Source organism: Myxocyprinus asiaticus, chromosome 25 (genome assembly GCF_019703515.2).
Source record: "Myxocyprinus asiaticus isolate MX2 ecotype Aquarium Trade chromosome 25, UBuf_Myxa_2, whole genome shotgun sequence".
Classification (NCBI taxonomy): domain Eukaryota; kingdom Metazoa; phylum Chordata; class Actinopteri; order Cypriniformes; family Catostomidae; genus Myxocyprinus; species Myxocyprinus asiaticus.
The window spans coordinates 22,073,642-22,095,343 of record NC_059368.1 but is presented as its reverse complement, the minus strand read 5'-3'; the positions used below and the strand labels follow the sequence as shown (position 1 = coordinate 22,095,343).

General features: G+C 44.4%; 1 protein-coding gene across 3 annotated transcripts in view; it reads left to right on the top strand.

Moving 5' to 3' along the window:
• The window catches only part of LOC127416133 (DBH-like monooxygenase protein 1 homolog), a 52,161-nt gene that overhangs the window by 8,956 nt on the left and 21,503 nt on the right, over positions 1–21,702 (top strand). For 2 of the 3 annotated variants that reach the window (XM_051655285.1, XM_051655284.1), the window contains exons 5-8: positions 15,945–16,124; positions 16,395–16,497; positions 17,199–17,365; positions 17,522–17,713. In XM_051655285.1, coding sequence (XP_051511245.1) covers positions 15,945–16,124; positions 16,395–16,497; positions 17,199–17,365; positions 17,522–17,713 — 642 coding nt within the window. The remainder of the gene's footprint in view (positions 1–15,944; positions 16,125–16,394; positions 16,498–17,198; positions 17,366–17,521; positions 17,714–21,702) is intronic. The other variant, XM_051655286.1, reaches the window with a different exon arrangement.

Genomic DNA, 21,702 nt, shown 5'->3' with positions numbered 1-21,702 from the left:
TTGTGTTGATGTAGTGACACTAGGGGTTCGATCTTGAGAGCCCCAATCACCTTTGCTTAAAATAGAAAAGGCCAATGAAAATTGGTGAGTGGAATTTGCATGCCACTTACATACGGGTATAAAAGGAGATGGCGTGCATCACTCATTCAGATTTTTTTATTCAGAGCCGAATGCATGTGTGTTCGTCCTCTCACGCTTTGCTATGCTGCTGGATTCTTATGGCACATATCAGCGGTCACCCTCACACGGTTGAGTGCTGTGTTTCCCCTGGGCGCTTCGGCAGCCTGAGTTTGCAGGTGCTAAAAGAGTATATTAGAAAGAGTATATTTCCTTCTAAAAGAGCTCAAGCAAATGCTTGGCGTCTTTTTAAAGGTGTCCTTCCGCGTTTGCGCTACTGGATGTGGCCGTTATCTCTCCCCTCCGGATACCCATGAAATCTGCCTCAAGTGTCTGGGGCACCAGCACGCCGATGTGGCTTTCATGGAAGGGTTATGTTCTCATTGCGAGAACATGCCCATGAGAACGTTGCGGTCACAGCACACTTCCTTCTTCAGGAAGTAAGGAGCCACTGCGTCTGCTCCACGACCTGGTCCGTCCTGGGCTGACGCTCAGCCGGCCGGGTCGGCAAGCACCGTGGGCAATCTGAATGTGGACTTGGGAGCGTTTCCGCCGTCTCAGCCTCCGCGGACCTCCCATCCCCCAGCATGCTCGTTCTGTCTGGATGAGCTGTCGAGCGATGCAGGTGGTCTGTCACAGGGCAGGTTTAATGTGATGTTCACGGCTCGCGACGAGGATGAGCCTTTGGTCGAGGCATCAGAGGGTGGGCTTCTGCTATCGGAAGTGGACGAATCTTCTGAGCTCCCGCCCACGGGTGGTAGAGCACAAGATGACTCAGACGCTGAGATGGCAGCCGTGCTTGCCCGGGCGGCTGCGAAAATCGGGCTGAAGTGGAACCCTCCACCCTGCCCTGAGCATTTGTGGCTGGATGATTGGTTTCTGGGCTCCGGTGCCTTCCTTCCCGGAAGTGCACGAGGAGCTAACGAAGTCGTGAAAGGCACCTTTTACTGCCCGGACACGCTTCGCGAGTTCATCCACTCTGACTACCTTCGACGGCGGAGCGACTAAGGGATATGTCAAGCTTCCGGTGGGACGCCTGCTCTGCCTTGCCACGAACCACCCTTCCTGGGCACGGTAAGTCCAGTCATCCCCCTGGTGCCGCTGTCTGATTAGAGCTCTCCAGCCCCTCATGGTGGCTCATCAGGACGATTCACCTTGGCTACGCGATCCAGTTCGCCAGACGCCCGCCCTGATTCAGTGGTGTCCTCTCCAATATGGTGCAGGGCGAGGGTGCCTCCGTCCTTCAGGCAGAAGTTGCCACCCTTCTGGCGAAGGGAGCAATAGAGCCCGTCCCCATAGCCGAGTTGTGCAAGGGCTTCTACAGCCCTTATTTTATCGTGCCCAAGAGAGGGGGATGGTTGCGCCCAATCTTGGACCTGCGTGCCCTGAACAAGGCATTACACAGGCTTCTGTTCAGGATGTTAATGCAAAAGCGCATCCTGGCATCAGTACGACATCAGGATCGGTTCGCGGTCATCGACCTGAAGGACGCGTACTTCCACGTGTCGATCCTTCCTCGACACAGACCCTTTCTTCAGTTTGCTTTCGTGGGACGAGCATGCCAATACAAGATCCTCCCCTTCGGTCTGTCCCTGTCCCCTCACATCTTTACCAAGGTTGCAGAGGTTGCCCTGGCACTGCTAAGGGAGAAGGGCATACACATTCTCAATTATCTCAATGACTGGCTAATCCTAGTTCACTCGTGAGATCTATTGTGTGCACACAGGGATCTTGTGCTTCAGCACCTTGACCGACTCAGGCCTCAGGTCAACTGGGAGAAGAGCAAGCTCTCCCCTGTGCAGAGCATCTCTTTTCTCGGTATGGAGTTGGACTCAGTCGCTCTCAGGGCACATCTTACGACCGAATGTTAAAAAATGTGAAGACCTTCAGGCAGAAGGTAGCGGCGCCAGTGAAACAATTTCAGAGGCTCCTGGGGCATATGGCATCCTCAGTGGTGGTTCTCCCCCTCAGGTTGATGCATATGAGACCGCTTCAGCTGGCCTCAGCGGCTACGCAAGTATGCGTTTCCTCTTGTGAGCCTCATTGCACAGACTCTGTGCAAAGTCAGGGAGGATCAGTATGCACCGTACTGAACCAACCGGACTTGGTTCTCGGATCTGATGCTCCTGACAGTAGCACCTCCCTGGCGCATTCCCCTGAGGCAGGACCTTCTCACTCAGGGGCAAGCCATGCTCCAGCGCCCGCGGCCGGACCTCTGGAATCTCCAAGTCTGACTCCTAGCAGGTCTTCTGCCAGCGGTGGTAGACATGATCACTCAGGCCAGGGTCCCCTTTATGAGGTGGCTGTATGCCTTGAAGTGGCATCTTTTCACTAACTGGTGTTCTTCCCATGGGGAAGACCCACAGAGATGCGCTGTCGGGTATGTGCTGTCTTTTCTTCAGGAAGGGCTGGAGAGATGGCTGTCTCCCTCTACCCTGAAAGTGTACGTGGCTGCCATAGCAGCTCACCATGATACATTGGACAGCAGTCCCTCACGACAGAGCAACCTGATCAACAGGTTCCTCTAAGGCGCGAGGAGATTGAATCCTCCTAGACTGCGCCTGATCCCCTCTTGGGATCTCTCTGTGGTCCTACCTGCCCTACAAAGAGCCCCGTTTGAGCCCCTGGAGCAGGCCAAGCTCAGCACTCTGTCTCTGAAGATGGCCCTCCTGGTGGCGCTCACTTCCATCAAGAGGGTGGGGGACCTGCAGGTGCTCTCTGTTACCAGCAAATGCCTGGAGTTCGGGCCGGCACACTCTCACGTGATCTTTATATATATATATATAAACAGTGCAGTCAGAATTTTACATACACTTAGGTTGAAGTCATTAAAACTCATTTTTGAACCAATCCACAGATTTAATATTAGCAAACTATAGTTTTGGAAAGCCGTTTAGGACATCTACTTCGTGCATGACACAAGTAATTTTTCCAAAAGTTGTTTACAGACAGACTGTTTCACTTGTAATTGACTATATCACAATTTCAGTGGGTCAGAAGTTTACATACACTAAGTTAACTGTGCCTTTAAGCAGCTTGAAAAAAATCCAGAAAATAATGTCAAGCCTTTAGACAATTAGCCAATTAGCTTCTGATAGGAGGTTTACTGAATTGGAGGTGTACCTGTGGATGTATTTTAAGGCCTACCTTCAAACTCAGTGCCTCTTTGCTTGACATCATGGGAAAATCAAAAGAAATCAGCCAAGACCTCAGAAAATAATTGTGGACCTCCACAAGTCTGGTTCATCCTTGGGAGCAATTTCCAAATGCCTGAAGGTGCCACGTTCATCTGTACATACAATATTACACAAGTATAAACACCATGGGACCGCACAGCCATCATACCACTCAGGAAGGAGACGCATTCTGTCTCCTAGAGATTAACGTATTTTGGTGCGAAAAGTGCAAATCAATCCCAGAACAACTGCAAAGGACCTTGTGAAGATGCTGGAGGAAACAGGTAGGCAAGTATCTATATCCACAGTAAAAGAGTCCTATAGCGACATAACCTGAAAGGCTGCTCAGCAAGGAAGAAGCCACTGCTCCAAAACCGCCATAAAAAAGCCAGACTACAGTTTGCAAGTGCACATGGGGACAAAAATCTTACTTTTTGGAGAAATGTCCTCTGGTCTAATGAAACAAAAAGTGAACTGTTTGGCCATAATGACCATCGTTATGTTTGGAGGCAAAAGGGCGAGGCTTGCAAGCTATGGGGGTGGCAGCATCCTTTTGTGAGGGTGCTTTGCTGCAGGAGGGACTAGTGCACTTCACAAAATAGATGGCATCATCAAGGAAAATTATGTGGATATTGAAGCAACATCTCAAGACATCAGCCAGGAATTTAAAGCTTGGTCGCAAATGGATCTTCCAAATGGACAATGACCCCAAGCATACACCCAGAGTTGTGGCAAAATGGCTTAAGGACAACAAAGTCAAGGTATTGGAGTGGCCATCACAAAGCCCTGACCTCAATCCGATAGAAAATTTGTGGGCAGAACTGAAAAAGTGTGTGCGAGCAAGGAGGCCTAAAAACCTGACTCAGTTACACCAGTTCTGTCTGGAGGAATGGGCCAAAATTCCAGCAGCTTATTGTGAGAAGCTTGTGGAAGGCGACCCAAAATGTTTGACCCAAGTTAAACAATTTAAAGGCAATGCTACCAAATGCTAATAAAGTGTATGTAAACTTTTGACCCACTGGAAATGTGATGAAAGAAATAAAAGCTGAAATAATTAATTCTCTCTACTATTATTCTGACATTTCATATTCTTAAAATAAAGCAGGAATCCTAACTGACCTAAGACAGGGAATGTTTTCTACGATTAAATATCAGGAATTGTGGAAAAACTGATTTTAAATGTATTTGGCTAAGGTGTATGTAAACTTCTGACTGCAACTGTATATGGAATAATTGATGACGGACTGTTGAATCATTGAAAATTAATGCACACCTGAGGTGGTAATGCGGTCACAACGCACAGTGGAGTGACCGTTACACCTCGGGTGTGCATTATTGTTCAATAATTCAACGGGCCGGAGTCAATTATTCCGCTTATGGTTACCACACCTTAAGACATCTTTCATTGTTTTATCTCAAGGCATTTTCTGGTTTTCGTCCCTAAAACGCTCTCATGAGAGGAACTACTTTCTTCCACAACAGATTCAGTGTCTTGGTTTAATACAGTCCGAGCCTTCGTCACTTTAGAACTAGCAACAGAGGATTGTGAGGCTTGCGCTGGTTTCCTGGAGCACTTACTGAAGTACAAAGATAGTGCATTTTGTGCATGTGTGTGTGCTTTTTTTGTGTGTGAGTTTTTTTTTTTTTTTTTTTTTTTTGTTACCAAAAGAGAGAAACTCAGAAACTGAGAGAGATCACTTCTGGGATTACCTTCTTGGGGTGCGGCTCTGTTTGCTGGTCGCAACTCGAGTCTCTATGTGAGTGTGTGTGCGTGCATGCATGCGTATGTATGTGTGTGAGCATGTGTAAGTGCGGGTGAGACGAGGGAGAGCGAGGGCGATTTTCAACTGAAATTGATTTAGGATATTATAGACACTGTTTGTCATTCTTATCTGATGTGCTTAACCAATGTCTTTGTTTTAATTGGTTATTTTGTTGTGGTATCCTGTAGGGCTCTTTGAAATAACTGAAATAATTTGGCGAAGTGATATGGAACCGTTATGCGGTCAAGACCTGGAACTACTTCAAAGCCGTGTGGTTACTGAAAAATAATTGCACCCCTTAGAACGTCCGTCAACCAATCAGAATCAAGCATTCAACAGACCCGTTGTGTGTGTGTGTGTGTGTGTGTGTGTGTGTGTGTGTGTGTGTGTGTATATATATATATATATATATATATATATATATATAAATATATATATATAAATTATTTTTCATTTTATTTTGCTGTGTTGTCACCTGTGGCAGTTTCCTTCTCTCTCTCTGTCTCTCTCTCTCTCTCTCTCTCTCTCTCTCTCTCTCCCTATGTCTCTTTTTTTATTCCTCACCTGCTTATTATTGTCTTTTGCAGCTGCTATTTGTAGATCAGACACGTTACTGCAATTATACTCCCTAACCCAGATGAAAGAGTCTTCCCGTAACTATGCTTTTCAAGTTTTCCTAATTAAAGGCAGAATAGGTAATGTTAGAAGACTTTAATCATATGATAAAATGCCATAATTAAGTTTTATTCTTTCAGACTAATTTTTTAGATATACTAGCCTTTAATTTACTGATTGGCGTGACACAAACTGGTGTAGTCAATGTCAAATGTAGCTACTGTATAGAGGCAGGCAAGCATTCATATGCAAGAATGTGTCACTATGGCTGCAGCTCCACATTTTTAGTGCATAACATAAGCCCTGCACATGCGACAAGAGTGAGCAGTGCACAATATGAATGTAAGCCATTTAGTTATTTAGTGTGTTGAATACAAAGGCTGTACAGTGAAGATGCTTTTACTTAGTCTGTACATTAAGACAATGAAACGTGCAGACACATTCACCCTTTTAGTCCTTCAAACTAATTAGAAGCATGCCACCTTTATTGTGGCCTTAGTCAAGCCACAAAATGTACCAAAATACGTATGAAATATTTCATGAAAGAATATGTTTGTCATATCGCTCTGGTGCATGGAGAAAAATGCATAAATTAATTGCTATGCTAGATATTAGAAGTTAAGGGGATAGTTCACCCTAAAATGAAAATTCAGTCATCATTTGCTCACCCTCATGTTGTTTCAAACCATTTCTTCTGTGTAGTACAATAGGAGATGTTAGGCAAAATGACAGCCTCAGTCACCATGCACTTTCTTTGTTTGGAAAAAAAGATGCAATGAAAGTGAATGAGTGACTGAGACTGTCCAACACACTCTCACGGTGAAATCGTCAGGATTTGTATGACTTTTCTAAATTTGGCTAATTCGTATGATATCGTGTGACTGTTTGAATTCCTACAACTTTCACTACAGCCAATGACATTGCTGGACATCGTTTCCATCTAATACGTGACAATTACTTGCTTCTGTCACACGCAACAGTTTCCTGTCATGTTTACACACTCTACTAATTGGTTAAGTTTAGATAAGGGGTTTGGGTTAGGGCAAAATATATTAATACGTATGTCCTTAACACCTTGTGCATGGAACTCGTGCTTACTTGCGCATTAGACATCCGGGAATTTGCATGTGATAAAGTCGTACGAGTTTATGCGAACAACATTATGCGAGACCATATGAAATAGCCAACTCATAAATTATGTACGACTTTTCATGAGATCGGGTTGGGTTGTCATTCTGCCTAACATCTACTTTTGCAGACCATGGAAGAAAGGCTTTAAAACAACATGAAAGTGAAATAAAAACAGTCATGTGGGTATGGAACAACATGAAGGTGAGTAAATGATAACAGAATTTTCATCCGCTGACCATTTAACATTTCATAAATTTAAACTGAACACTACTCATTTGAAACCGCCAAGTGAATAATAATTTTGACCCCCACCCTTTCCTGTCCTCTCTACAATAGCCTAGAATTTGAAAATCTCCAGGCTGTGTTAGTAAGATGCCAGCAGCTGCCCCATAACCACACCACTGTCTGAATGTTTCCTATTCTGTTTCCTCCTAGTTTCATGGAGCAGATGTGTAGCTGTCAAATAGGAACAGACTTTCCAGACACTATGCTCTCACTGTTTATTTTCAGGCCATTTTGTCACTGTTCAGATTTAGATCCTGCTGTCATCAGGGGCGGGTTTACGATTTCTGAGGCCCCAAGCAACCAACCAACCCGGGGCCCCATTTTGAAAATATTTGCTTAAAAAAATTACATAAAATGTTTTTTAAATCATAATTTTAAATTAATCCCATCAGCCGTTGTAGCCAAGTACATATAAAATGTTTAATGAAATAAAACTCACTCTTCACTCACTACCATTTTGCAGTTCAGTTGTACTTTAATATTATTTTAACCCAACATTTTTTTTATTGTTGTCCAGTTTGTCATTATAATATGATACAGTATTATATTATTACTTTAAGGATTTGTTGTATACAGTAGTAATATATTTACTAGTATTTAATTTAATAGTATTTAGTCTTATTTACTTTCACTTGGAGCTCATATTGTGACACTGCAGTGTATTGTTCACCATGTTGCAAAAGGCTGTATCTTATGTAGGCATCGTAGGCAACATTTGTAACAGTAATAGTAAACATACAAGTCACGTCGGCCCCTCAACACACTAGAGCAGAAGGAAAAAAACATTGCCGTTTATCAAGCACTGAAACTTTGCTTGGTGCAGAACAGTCTGGAATAATGTTATACATTGTAACATTGACCTCTTTGCAACCTGAACTTGTTCAGAACGTTAAATATTTGTGACACCTGCGCTAAAAATAATCTAGATGCAATGCAATGAATGAAACAGAACGCAGGTGTCTCGATATGCGAGACACGGCATTAACTTGGCACAGTGTCTAAAAATGTGCTGGTCCTGTGTGAGACACTGAAGAAACAGCGAGACGTGGTCCAGCAGTCAAGGACGTAGGCTACTGTACGTCCAGCGGTTGATTACATAGAAAAACCATTGAAAAACAGAGTAGACGTACACAAAACATGTTTGTTGTGAACGGCCCCTAACTTATTCATTTGCGCATATCTGTGGGCGAAACAAGTTCGGTAAGACCTGGATATTTTTTCATAAATTACAAACTGAACTCCTACTTGAAAAACTGACCAAAACCCAGCGGACCTCTAACGTGAACCGCTGTGAGAGCGCTGACAACAGCATATTCGCATGAGTACACAGAACAACATGTGACATGTCACCCCACAAGTGTTTTTTTAGAGCTTTCCTACCGGGGCAGGGGGCCCCCTGACGTCCAAGGCCCCACGCAATTGCGTGATTTACATGGTGGTTAAAATTGCTACTGGCTGTCATTGTTCATATTCAGTTTTATTGGTCATACCTCACGCTATGTAATGCCAGAAGATGCTGTCTGGGAAGTCTGTCTACTTTCTACAGTATTGGCTTAATTGATTAAGATTCCATATAACGGGATTTTTTTGTTTTTGTTTGTTTTTTTGCTTGTGTTGTCGAAAATTGTGTGTGGACACATTGTGGATGAATTATTATGCTTTATCTAGACCCCTTGCCAAAAATCACATTAATAATTTAGGAATTGTGTATGACAGTGAGCTTAGTTTTAAAAAAAAAACCTATTAGCAATGCCTGTAAAACATCTTAGTTACTGTTGTAACCTCCATTCCCTGATGGAGGGAACGAGATGTTGTGTCAATGTAGTGACACTGGGGGTTGAACTTGGGAGCCCTAATCACCTCTGATATTTGAGAAAAGGCCAATGAGAATTGGCGAGTGGAATTTGCATGCCACTCCCCCGGACATATGGGTATAAAAGGAGATGGCTTGCATCCACTCATTCAGGTTTGACTAAGGTACACTAGCAGCACGCAGAACTGCCCTGCAGTACTACTGTGTTTCCTCATTTGTATGTACTGTATTTTCCCAAATCAGTCGGCAGATAGAGAAAAAAGATTCAGAAAGAAATCTCAGTGTAGACTAATATTTCTTTAGATAGAGATTATTTTAAATAAAACTAAGTTAATTTTGAATTGACAAATTAGAAACATAATAACCTTGGTTGTAATGACTAACGCAGCTTTCACTTTCTTTAGTCTATGTTTGAGTGGAGGGGAAAAAGCAACAAATAATTGAAATGTCAACAGAACGCAATAAGAATTGTGCTGAAGGGCAGTTTTGTCTTCATACACCTTCATTCTGAAACCACATTGAAGTCTTTTCAGCAGGACACTAAACATAAAATGTAAATATGAAATGCAACAGAGGTGTTTTTGTTACATTTATATTGACAAACTGTTTTTCTTAGTTGTGAAGTTTAAAATAAGCTTAAAATATTGATGTTGAGTTTACGGTTACAATTTTCATTCAGATTCATGAACAGATTCATTCGGACTCAACTCAGACTTGGCCTGTTATGGACTTGGTCTTGAGTCTAACTCGGCCCCTTTTGGACTCGGACTCGACTCGGACTCGATTGTTTAAAGACTCGGACTTGACTCGGATTCGACTAAGGTGGACTCGAACCCAAAACTACTAAATACACTCCACCTGGGTCACTCAGATCTTTCAACTGCAACTTGCTTGTGGCATGATTGAAACAGGGGAGTCAGCCTTTAGTTATTATGGTACCAAGCTGTGAAACTCTCTTCCTGATAGTCTATAAGCTATTGACTCATTTAGCACTTTTAAAAAGTATCACAAGGCACACTTATTTACTTGGGCCTTTCCTCAAACAATAAAATGTTCTTCTTTTTTTAATTGTTACTATTCTATGTGTTTTTATGCGTTTTATTTTCTTATTCTTTAATAGAAATTTGGTAACACTTTAAAATAAGATTGCATTTGTTAACATTAGTGAACAACATAAGTTAACATGAACTAACAATGAAAATTTGTAATTGTATTAACTAACATTAGCAGAGATTAATAAATTGTGTGTGTGTGCTTGAGTGTGTGTGTGTGTGTGTGTGTGTGTGTGTGTGTGTGTGTGTGTGTGGGAAGGTTTTAGTGGTTTACGAGGACTTTTTTTTTAGGTTACAAACTGGTAATTACAAGGGTATTATGCTATAAATGTGGTTTATGAGGACATTTCTAGTGTCCCCATAATTTAAATCACTTAAAAAACATAATAAACTATGTTCTTTTTTTGAAAATGTAAAAAAGCGTTTTTTGTGAGGGTTAGGTTTAGGGGTAGGGTAGGGTTAGATGGCGCCGAGTATGGCTGCTGCGTTGTGAGCTCCAACACAACACTGTAGTGTTTTGTTTGTTTTGTTTACAATTCTTATGTTTTTTGTACTGGATGTTGTCTGCCTTATTGTCTACGACAGACAAACACTTTTGGACATTGGTTCAGCAATTACACACCGCAAACCGGACTTCAAATTCCTCAATGCCGACCCCCTGTTTACAAACACGCCAGCGGAGCCCTTTGTCTGGGCTGCCTGGCCACGGAAACGCAGGAGGAAAAGGGGAAACAGAGCCGGCGTTCTCATCAGAGTAAGACGTCGTGCAAATCGACCCCCGCTACCCAGTATTCTACTGGCAAATGTTCAGTCTCTGGATAACGAGCTCTGCGAGCTGAAAGCGCAGATCCAACGAGAGACGAGGGACTGCTGCATTATCTGCCTAACAGAAACTTGGATGTCTGCGGAGATTCCAGACTGAGCCATTGAACCCGCAGGGTTCTCCGTGCACTGACCGGACAGAGTGAAAGACCTCTCAGGTAAAAGCAGAGGTGGTGGTGTATGTTTTATGATCAACGTACATTCTATCAAGTCTTTCTGCTCTCCTGATCTGGAATTTCTCATGCTTCTGTGTCGACCATTCTGGCTACCGAGGGAATTCACAGCGGTCATTATCACAGCAGTGTACATCCCGCCACAAGCCGACACAGACCGGGCACTCAAGGAACTGTACGGGATTATAAGCAAGCAGGAAACCGCGCACCCTGAGGCCGCGTTCATTGTGACTGGGGACTTTAATAAAGCCAGTTTCAAATAAGTCGCACCAAAATACCACCAACGTATTAGTTTTAACACCCGAGGGGATCGGGTTTTGGACCGTTGCTACTCTCCCGTCCGGGACGGCTACAAATCCCTCCCCCGCCCACCATTTGGCAAATCGGACCACTCTTCCATTCTGCTTCTGCCCGCTTACAGGCAGAAACTGAAACAGGAAGCACCCACCCTCAGAATGATCCAGTGCTGGTCGGACCATTCAGACTGTATGCTACAAAACTGTTTTGATCACGCAAACTGGGAGATGTTCCGGTCCGCCTCTGATGACGACATCGAGCTTTACGCTGATAGTGTAATGTGTTTCATGAGAAAATGCGTAGAGGACGACGTTCTGACCAGAACAATACGGATCTATCCGAACCAGAAACCTTGGATTAATAGCGATGTTCGCGCGGCACTTGATGCACGGACCTCCGCTTTTAATTCCGGGAACGCGGAGGAGCAAAAACAAGCCAGTTATGCTCTCTGAAAAACTATCAGATCAGCAAAATGTCAGCACAGGAACAAGATTGAAGGACAGTTTAACACCACCAACTCTAGAAGCATGTGGCAGGGAATTAACATCATCACGGACTTTAAAGGGAATAAAAACTCAGCCGCGAACACCGCTGCCTCTCTCCCGGATGAGCTAAATATTTTTTATGCTCGTTTTGAGGGAAATAACACCACCCTCGCGGAAAGAGCTCTCGAGGCCGAAGCTACAGAGGTTAGTTCACTCTCCATCTCTGTAGTGGATGTAACCCGATCCTTCCGACGGGTGAATATCCGCAAAGCCGCGGGTCCAGATGGCATTCCGGGCCGCGTCGTCAGTGCGTGCGCGAACCAACTGGCTGGTGTTTTTACGGATATTTTCAACCTTTCCCTCTCTTTGTCTGTAGTCCCCACATGCTTTAAAATGTCCACTATTGTGCCTGTTCCAAAGCAATCCAAAATAACTTGCTTAACTTACTGGCGTCCTGTTGCTCTGACCCCCATCATCAGCAAATGCTTTGAGAGACTAATAAGAGATTACATCTGCTCTGTGCTGCTTTCCTCACTTGACCCATTGCAGTTTGCTCACCACAACAACCGCTCCACTGATGATGCCATTGCATCTACAATACACACTGCTCTCTCCCACCTGGAAAAAAGAACACTTATGTGAGAATGCTGTTTGTAGACTACAGCTCCGGGCTCTGGGCTTAAACAGCTCGCTGTGCAGCTGGATCCTGGACTTCCTGTCAAGCAGATGCCAGGTGGTTAGAATAGGCAGCAACATCTTCTCATCACTGACCCTCAACTCTGGAGCCCCACAGGGCTGTGTTCTTAGCCCACTCCTGTATTCCCTGTACACACATGACTGTGTGGCAACACACAGCTCCAATGCCATCAAGTTTGCTGATGATACGACGGTGGTAGGTCTGATCACTGACAATGATGAAACAGCCAAAGAGAGGAGGTGCACACTCTGACACATTGGTGTCAGGAGCACAACCTCTACCTCAACGTCAGTAAGACAAAGGAGCTGGTGGTGGACTTCAGGAGAAGAGATAGAGAACACAGTCCCATCACCATCAATGGAGCACCAGTGGAGAGAGTCAGCAGCTTCAAGTTCCTGGGTGTCCACATCACTGAGGAACTAACATGATCTATCCACACTGAAGCCGTTGTGAAGAAGGCTCATCAGCCCCTCTTCTTCCTGAGACGGCTGAGGAAGTTTGGAAAGAACCGCCACATCCTCACACGGTTCTACACCTGCACTGTAGAGAGCATCCTGACTGGCTGCATCTCTGCCTGGTACGGCAATAGCACAGCCCACAACCGCAAAGACCTGCAAAGGGTAGTGCAAACTGCCAGACACATCATCGGAGGTGAGCTTCCCTCCCTCCAGGACATATATACCAGGTGATGTGTGAAAAAAGCTCGGAGGATCATCAGAGACTCCAGCCACCCGAGCCATGGGCTGTTCTCACTGCTACCATCAGGCAGGTGGTATTGCAGCATCAGGACCCGCACCAGCCGACTTCATGACACCTTCTTCCCCCAAGCGATCAGACTTTTGAACTCTTGATCTCCCACGATCAAATACATCAGCACTGCACTTTATTACTCTTATATCTCACACCAGACTGTCATAAATTGTATTATTATTATATTATATTCTCTCTTAACAACTTACTACCAACCGACAGCCTGAATGTCAATACAGTACAATACAACCTACTGTACATTCTATATATACTATATATACTTTTTTTTTATTGTATAATGTGTATTCTATATTGTGTGTATTGTATACTGTACATTGTATGTTATTATTTGTATATTGTGTTGTGTGTAATTTATGTGTATATTAGATTTTAAACCATGTTGTAAATCTGATGTTTATTCTAAATTGTCTCATCACTGTCACGACTACTATGTTGCTCGGAACTGCACCCAAGAATTTCACACACTATTGCACTTGTGTTTATGGTTGTGTGACAATAAAAGTGATTTGATTTGATTTGATTTGATTTTGTTAGGGTTGGGGATAGAATCTATAGTTTGTACAGTATAAAAATCATTATGTCTGTGGAGAGTCCTCATAATGATAGCTGCACCAACATGTGTGTGTGTGTGTGTGTGAGAGTGTGTGTGTGTGTGTGTGTGTGTGTGTGTGCAGGTTTATTTGGTTTACTAGGACTTTTTTTAGGTTACAAACTGGTAATAACAAGGGTATTATGCTATAAATGTGGTTTATGAGGACATTTCTAGTGTCCCCATAATTTAAATCTCTTACAAAACATACTAAACAATGTTTTATTGAAAATGTAAAAATGCAAAAATGTTTCTGTGAGGGTTAGGTTTAAGGATAGGGTTAGGGGATAGAATCTATAGTTTGTACAGTATAAAAATCATTATGTCTATGGAGAGTCCTCATTATGATAGCCGCACCAACGTGTGTGTGTGTGTGTGTGTGTGTGTGTGCGTGTGTGTGTGTGTTTCCAGGTATTCCCTATGTTGTGGGGACCAAATGTCCCCACAAGGATAGTAAAACCTTAAGTTTTTTATGACAATCAGTCAGTCCCCATGAAGAAAACAGCTTATAAGTTTAAAAATGCAGAAAGTTTTCTGTGAAGGTTAGGGTTAGGGGATAGAATATAAAGTTTGTACAGTATAAAAACCATTATGTCTATGGAGAGTCCTCATAAAACATGAAAACCCAAAGTGTGTGTGTGTGTGTGTGTGTGTGTGTGTGTGTGTGTGTGTGTGTGTGTGTAACAAATGTCCCCACAAGGATAGTAAAACCTGAGATCACCTACCTTGTGGGGCCCAGGCAGCGGTCCCCACGAGGGAAATGGCTTATTAAACATACTAAACAATGTTTTTTGAAAATATAAAAATGCAAAAAGGTTTCTGTGAGGGTTGGGTTTAGGGGTAGGGTTAGGGGATAGAAATTAGCATTGGATCTGTTTTAAATCCATAAAATGCATGGAAGTCTATGGAGAGTTCCCACAATGACATAAAAACAAGTTTGTGTGTGTGTGTGTGTGTGTGTGTGTTGTACATTATTAGTTCAGTTGATACCTAATGCATTTACTAATATTAGCAAATGTAACCTTATTATAATGTGCTACCAGTAATTCTATTTTATTCTCTTAATTTTAATTTTTTGAGTCTTATTCTTTGTGAACATCTGTAAAGCACTTTGTAAACACTGTTTTATAAGGTGCCATATAAATAAAGCTTTACTTAATTACTTACTTGTTATTGTCAGTCCAACAATGCACACCCATGCCTGTCAAATCATAATGTTCAAGATAATGATGATAGTGCCATTTAATGGAAGATAAAATGGAAGATAATGGAAGATCTGAATCTGTTATAGGTGAATGGATCAGACACTAATGCTGCTATCAGTTAGAAATATTATAGAATGCTACTATAGAATAAGTTATATTGCAACTTGTTCATTAGCTTTTGGGGCCCCCAACAAAATGGCTCCCCATGGGTAATTAACAGGAGGTGAAAGAGAAATAAAGGAATGTTGAATGTTTATTCAGCCACTGTTTGGTCCTGGGTCCCACTGCTTCAGGCAGAGGCCCTTGAAAGTGAAGCACACAGATCACTCTGTTGGAAATAATTTTATTTAGAATTCCAGTTCCGACAGAAGAAACCCACTGTGAGGAGAAAAATAAATCTAAAATCCCCTACTTCCTATTCCAGAGATATCTGAGCTAGTTTTAGCTCACACAACAATCCACACACCCACACACATACAGACCTACTGTTTTCACACACAGTTTTCTTTAAATTGATCAAAATAGAATAGTTTTAAATGAGAGGCCACTTTTTGTTAAATCTCTGAGGCTGATTTATACTTAAAGTTCAGAGCAGCATGTAATGTAAAGTGCTGTTTTAGATTGTATAACATACTGTATCTTGTATTAATGTACAATTTTTCCAGATTTTGTTTTATTTCATTGCTTCGAACTAATTTACAATGACACCTTTGATACAGTATAGATATATATATATATATATATATATATATATATATATATATATATATTACTATATGCAATCTGCCCCATTGTGACTTTGTGTCACTTAACTCAGAAACATATTTTGAGTTTTAGACATCCCTTTTTACTTTAGTGCTGAAAACTAAAAAAAAGAAAGAAAAAAAAGAAAGAAAAATTGAGTCAAGGACCTATAAATATTTATTTTAATCTTTTATCTTTGTTGCTTTCAGATAGAGCCATTGATACAGAAGGGTCATGAGAATCTGGTCCATCATATTCTGCTTTACCAGTGTGACAGCAATCTGAACAAGAGTGAGATCAACTGGGGACATGAATGCTACCATCCAAATATGCCAGACTCCTTCTTCACATGTGAAACCGTTGTGTTTGCCTGGGCCATTGGGGGCGAGGTGGTCTTACTTTTGTATTTAAAGTTTCATAAACTTTGAAAAACACACACAGAGTATTTTTATACAGCTGAATGTCATGTTATGCCATGATGGATTATTACAGTATGTTGCAATTTAACAGTTCTAACATGTAATCTTTTTTCTCTGATCCTTGCCTTATTTTTCTCTACTGTTTAACAGTTAATTTCACACTACTTACAAGTTGTTAAAGTTTTGGGTCTTGATTGAAAATAGCTGTTTTTTATTTTATTTTATTTACATCCATTGTAGGGCTTCACGTATCCTCCACATGTTGGAATGTCTATAGGAACCTCAATAGACCCAGTTTATGTACAGATGGAGATTCATTTTGACAACCCGTCTTTACAAAGAGGTACCATATGTTATATCTGTTATATACTGTATGTACAGTAACATTGTAACAGTTTAAGGCCAAACCCAATGCTGTCCAGCAAATATAGTATGTTATGTTTAAACATGTTAAAGGTGCACTCAGTGATTTTTGTACTCATTAAAAAAGTTGAAATCTTAAAGAAAGAAATAATAATTTTGAAACGTGTAAGATAATGACCTCTCACATAAGATAAGCTGTTTTATTCTACATGGAGAGCCCCTCATGGTGGCTGCCATCTTAGGATCACATGATCATCTAAATACTACTCACCTAATCTCAGTAACTGCCTTGTTATTGTACACTTTCACTCATGGATTAAATTATTCATGGCTGAGTTGAGTTGTGAGTTTCTATAATAGCATTGGTAACTGAAAAATATTGCATTTCAATGATGCTGCATCCACGCCGCTAGATGTCAGTGTAAATCCAAGATGACACAAACAAAACATTACTGAGTGCACCTTTAAATATATGTTTGAATTGAACAACAACAAAATTCCCTTGAGTTTTATTTGTTGGTTATTGTATTTTTATGTATTGTTGGAAATAATCAGTATAGTTGTCATGGTATATTAAAGTAATTGTCAGCCAAGCAGTAATGAAGATAACAATCATACAGCTTTTCTGTAAGGGTTACGCCACAAACTTCAAAGTTGCTCAGAGTATTGGTCTCACCACAGGGATAGTGGACAGCTCAGGCCTTCGTCTGTACTATAGCCCCAGCCTGAGGCGCTATGATGCCGGGGTCATCGAGACGGGAGTGTGGGTCAGTCTCTACCACATGTTGCCCCCAGGCATGCAGGATTATATTACAGAAGGACACTGCACTCAGGAGTGTCTCCAGGAGGTGGGACAGCAAAAACACATCAACTATTGTCTTCACACTCCATTTACACTTTATTAGATTAAATTGTATTGGTAAATTATGCAATACCTGGACCAAAAGGGAGCATAATTTAGCTATCTCTCTGTATTTCTGTCTCTCTCTTTCTCTTGTTTTAAGTCATTGGACAGTGAGATGCCCAGTGGAGTAAATGTGTTTGCAGTTCTGCTCCACGCTCACCTGGCGGGTCGGGGTATCAGGACTCGACATTTCCGGCAGCACGTTGAGTTGCACCCACTGGCCTCAGATGACCAGTTTGATTTCAACTTTCAAGAGTTCCAGCCGCTCAGCCAGGAGAGGCTCATCTTGCCTGTCAGTCAGATTTCATTTCATTTTCAAAGTTTCATTATGGCTTAGGGCCTAATGTGTCCATTATGACTCTAAAGTTATTAGCTTTGGCTTTAACCACGTCCTCTCCTTAGCTCCATCCGAGGGTCAACGTGAAGTGCTTCATCTTAAAGGGATAGTTCACCCAAAATTCTCACATAATTTACTTACCCTCATGCCATCCCAGATGTGTATGACTTTCTTTCTTGTGCTGAACACAAACGAAGATTTTTAGAAGAATATCTCAGCTTTGTAGGTCCATACAATGTAAGTGAATGGTGATCAGACCTTTGTAGCTCCAAAAATCACATGTTCTGCTGAAGAAAGAAAACCATACCCATCTGGAATGGCATGAGGGTGAGTGAATGATGAAAGAATTTTCATTTTTGTGTGAACTATCCCTTTAATTAACATCTCACGTCTTTCTGTACTAAATTAAAGGTGCTTTCAGTAATGTTTTTTTTTTATTTTTTATTTTTTTTATTTTTATGTTGCTTTGACTGATATGGCAAAGCATGGAAGCTTTTTCTATTTATTTTTACATCTATAATTTGGTATTTTCCCTCATTATTGTGTTAATCTATTCCTATAGTCAGATTAAGCCACATATTAAATTTGATGAGAAAGAAATCAGAGCTGTGAAAATAAAGTATGTCCAGTATGCTTCACCGTTGTGCATGGTGTTGATTGTTTAACTGAAGATATTCATCTTTTTTTAACAAATTTTCAAATGAATAAAACACACATGGGTTGGGAAAATTAAATGTGACCTAGCACCTTTAAACAGTACAACATAGTAAAAAGACTGTATTTCTTTCCCTCACAGCCTTGTTCCCTATCTGTCACTCACTCGACGTTGGTGTCGATGTAGTGACACTAGGGGTCACTCTTGGGAGCCCGAGACACCTCTGGTCTTTGATAAAAGGCCAATGAAAATTGGCGAGTGGTATTTGCATGCCACTCCCCCGAACATACGGGTATAAAAGGAGCTGGTATGCAACCACTCATTCAGATTTTCTCTTCGGAGCCGAACGGTCATGTTCGCTGAGCTGAATACTACTGTTCATTCACCTGCTGGATCTGACGGCGCATTTCAGTGGCTTCTCCCTCCTCTGCACTGGTGCACTGCAGAGAATGCCCCTGGGTGCTTCGTAAGAAAGCGAGCCACCCCAGAGGCTCCCGCCTCGGTCCTTTTACCAACGGGTTTGAGGCCAGCGCGGCTAGCACTGGGGGCGATTTGGGGACCCCAATGGGACCGCCTCCGCCGGGTATCCCCCCGCGGACCTCCCATTCCCCAGCACGCTCGTCTGCCCCGATTGGGCTTCCGGGTGAGTCCGCCGGCTCGTCTCACGGCAAGTTCGACCTCTTATTCGGAGCCCGCGAAAGTGATGAGCTCTCGAGCGCAGCATCGGAGAGCGGGCTCGTTCAGTCGGAAGCCTCAGCTGGGCTCCTCCCTTCGGGGTCGATCGCCCAGTCACAGGCTGACGCGGAGATGACGACATGCTTTCCCGGACAGCCGCGGGCGTCAGTTAGAGTGGATTTCACCGCTCTTCCCTGAACCCTCACGGCTCGGTGATTGGTTCCTGGGCTCAAGGCGCCGCTCAAAGCCACGCCCCGCCCCGTTCCTTTCTTCCCGGAAGTGCATGAAGAGCTGACAAGGTCGCGGGAGCCACTTTTTACTGCCCGGTCCCTATCTTTTCAGCTTCCCTGCTCTACCCTCGATGGTGGGGCGGCCAAGGGTTATTCGGCAATCCCCCGGTGGATAAAGGCGCTCACGGTGCACCTATGCCCGCAGAGCACCGCCACCTGGCGCGGGTGCCCAAAGCCCCCGTCCAAGGCCTGTAGGTTTACGTCGTCTCTGACAGTCAAAGCCTACGGTGCAGCTGGACAAGCCGCCTCTGCCCTGCACGCCATGGCTCTCCTGCAAGTCCGCCAAGGTGCTAAAGGAACAGCACGAGGGTAGTTCCACCCCGGGATTGATGCAGGAACTGCGCTCGGCGACCAACCTCGCTCTCCGAGCGACGGAGGTCACGGCGCGGTCTCTCGGGCGGACGATGGCCACACTAGTGGTCCAGGAGCGCCACCTTTGGCTCAACCTGGTCGAGATGGGTGAGGCCGACAGGACACGATTCCTTGCTGCCCCATTTCCCAGGTGGGCCTATTCGGCGACACCGTCGAGGACTTTGCCCAGCAGTTCTCGATGGTAGAGCAGTAGATGGATGCTAGCCGGCTTATTCTGCCCCGGCGCGGCTCAAGATCCCGCACCCCATCTACTCATCGCCGAGGGCATCCCCCTGCGGTGACTGCACCGGCTCCGCCGCAGCCCGCCCCTTCGGAAGCAGACGCCACCCGTCTCGCGGCCGCCCAGAACCCGTGAAAGGCTTCAAAGCGCCCTTGAGACGGGCGACCCAGGGACAACAAAACCCGCTGCTCTGGAGCTGGTAAGCAGATCTTCATCTTTTTGTTACCTTTTGCATTTAATTGCGCTGCATGCCCAAGTGGCTGCAGTACTCAAGAGCTCAGCAAGAGTGGTTTCCTTGTTCCCTGGGTCACATATCCAGTGTGTACAGCTGGCATCACGACCACCATCCACCACTCCATCTGGCAGGTTGGCGCTCCAGCGGCGGTCTCCCGCCCTGAGCGCCCAGCTGTGGCACAAATCCACCCCCGATGTGACAGTCTCCACGGGTCACGAGGACAGGCCTCTTCCTCCCCCGTCCCAGGCTGTTCCGGGGGTGGTCACAAGGAGCCAGGTAAGTGCTTCGATGTCCTCGGACTCAGCACAGCCACGATGTGGTGTGGCATCTCGAGCTCTGCCCCGCCGCGAGGCCCCACCTGCCGGTACATCCGATGATGTTGTCCCTTTGGTCCCCCTTGCGCGGAACTTGGACGCATGGCTTGCGCTTTCCAGTCCGTCACGAGGGCTGGTCCGGACCGTCCGACTTGGCTGCGCAATTCACTTTGCCGGGCATTCCGCCCAGGTCCAGCGGTGTCCACTTTACCTTGGTGAAAGACGGAAATGCTGCTACCTTGCGCGGAGATCGCTACCCTCCTACGGAAGGACGCGATAGAACCTGTCCCTCCAGCTGAGATGAAGAAGGGGTTTTACAGCCCCTACTTCATTGTACCGAAAAAAGGCGGTGGGTTGCAGCCAATCTTGGACCTGCGAGTACTGAACCGGGCTTTACACAGACTCCCGTTCAAGATGCTGACGCAAAGACGCATTCTAGCGAGCGTCCGGCATCAAGATTGTTTCGCGGCGGTAGACCCGAAGGATGCGTACTTTCACATCTCGATCCTTCCTCGACACAGACCCTTCCTGTGGTTCGTGTTCGAGGGTCAGGCGTATCAGTACAAGGTCCTCCCTTTCGGCCTGTCCCTGTCTCCTCGTGTCTTTACGAAGATCGCAGAGGCTGCCCTTGCCCCGTTAAGGGAGGTGGGCATTCGCATTCTCAACTATCTCGACGACTGGCTAATCTTAGCTCACTCTCGAGACGTGTTATGCGCACACAGGGACCTGGTGCTCTCACACCTCAGCCGACTAGGGCTTCGGGTCAGCTGGGAAAAGAGCAAGCTCCTCCCGGTTCAGAGCATCTCTTTTCTCGGTTTGGAGTTGGACTCAGTCTCCTTGACGGCGCACCTTATGAACGAGCGCACCCAGTCGGTGCTGGCCTGTTTGAAGGCGTTCAAACAGAAAACAGCGGTTCCACTGAAACTTTTTCAAAGGCTCCAGGGGCATATGGCATCCTCGGCGGTGGCCACCCCGCTCGGGTTGATGCATATGAGGCCGCTTCAGCACTGGCTCCAGACTCGAGTCCCGAGACGGGCATGGTGCCATGGGACACACCGCGTGGCCATTACGTCGGTCTGTCACCGTCTTTTCAGCCCTTGGACCGACCTCTCGTTTCTACGAGCAGGTGTTCCCCTAGAACTGGTCTCCAGGCGCGTCGTGGTCACGACAGACGCCTCCAAAA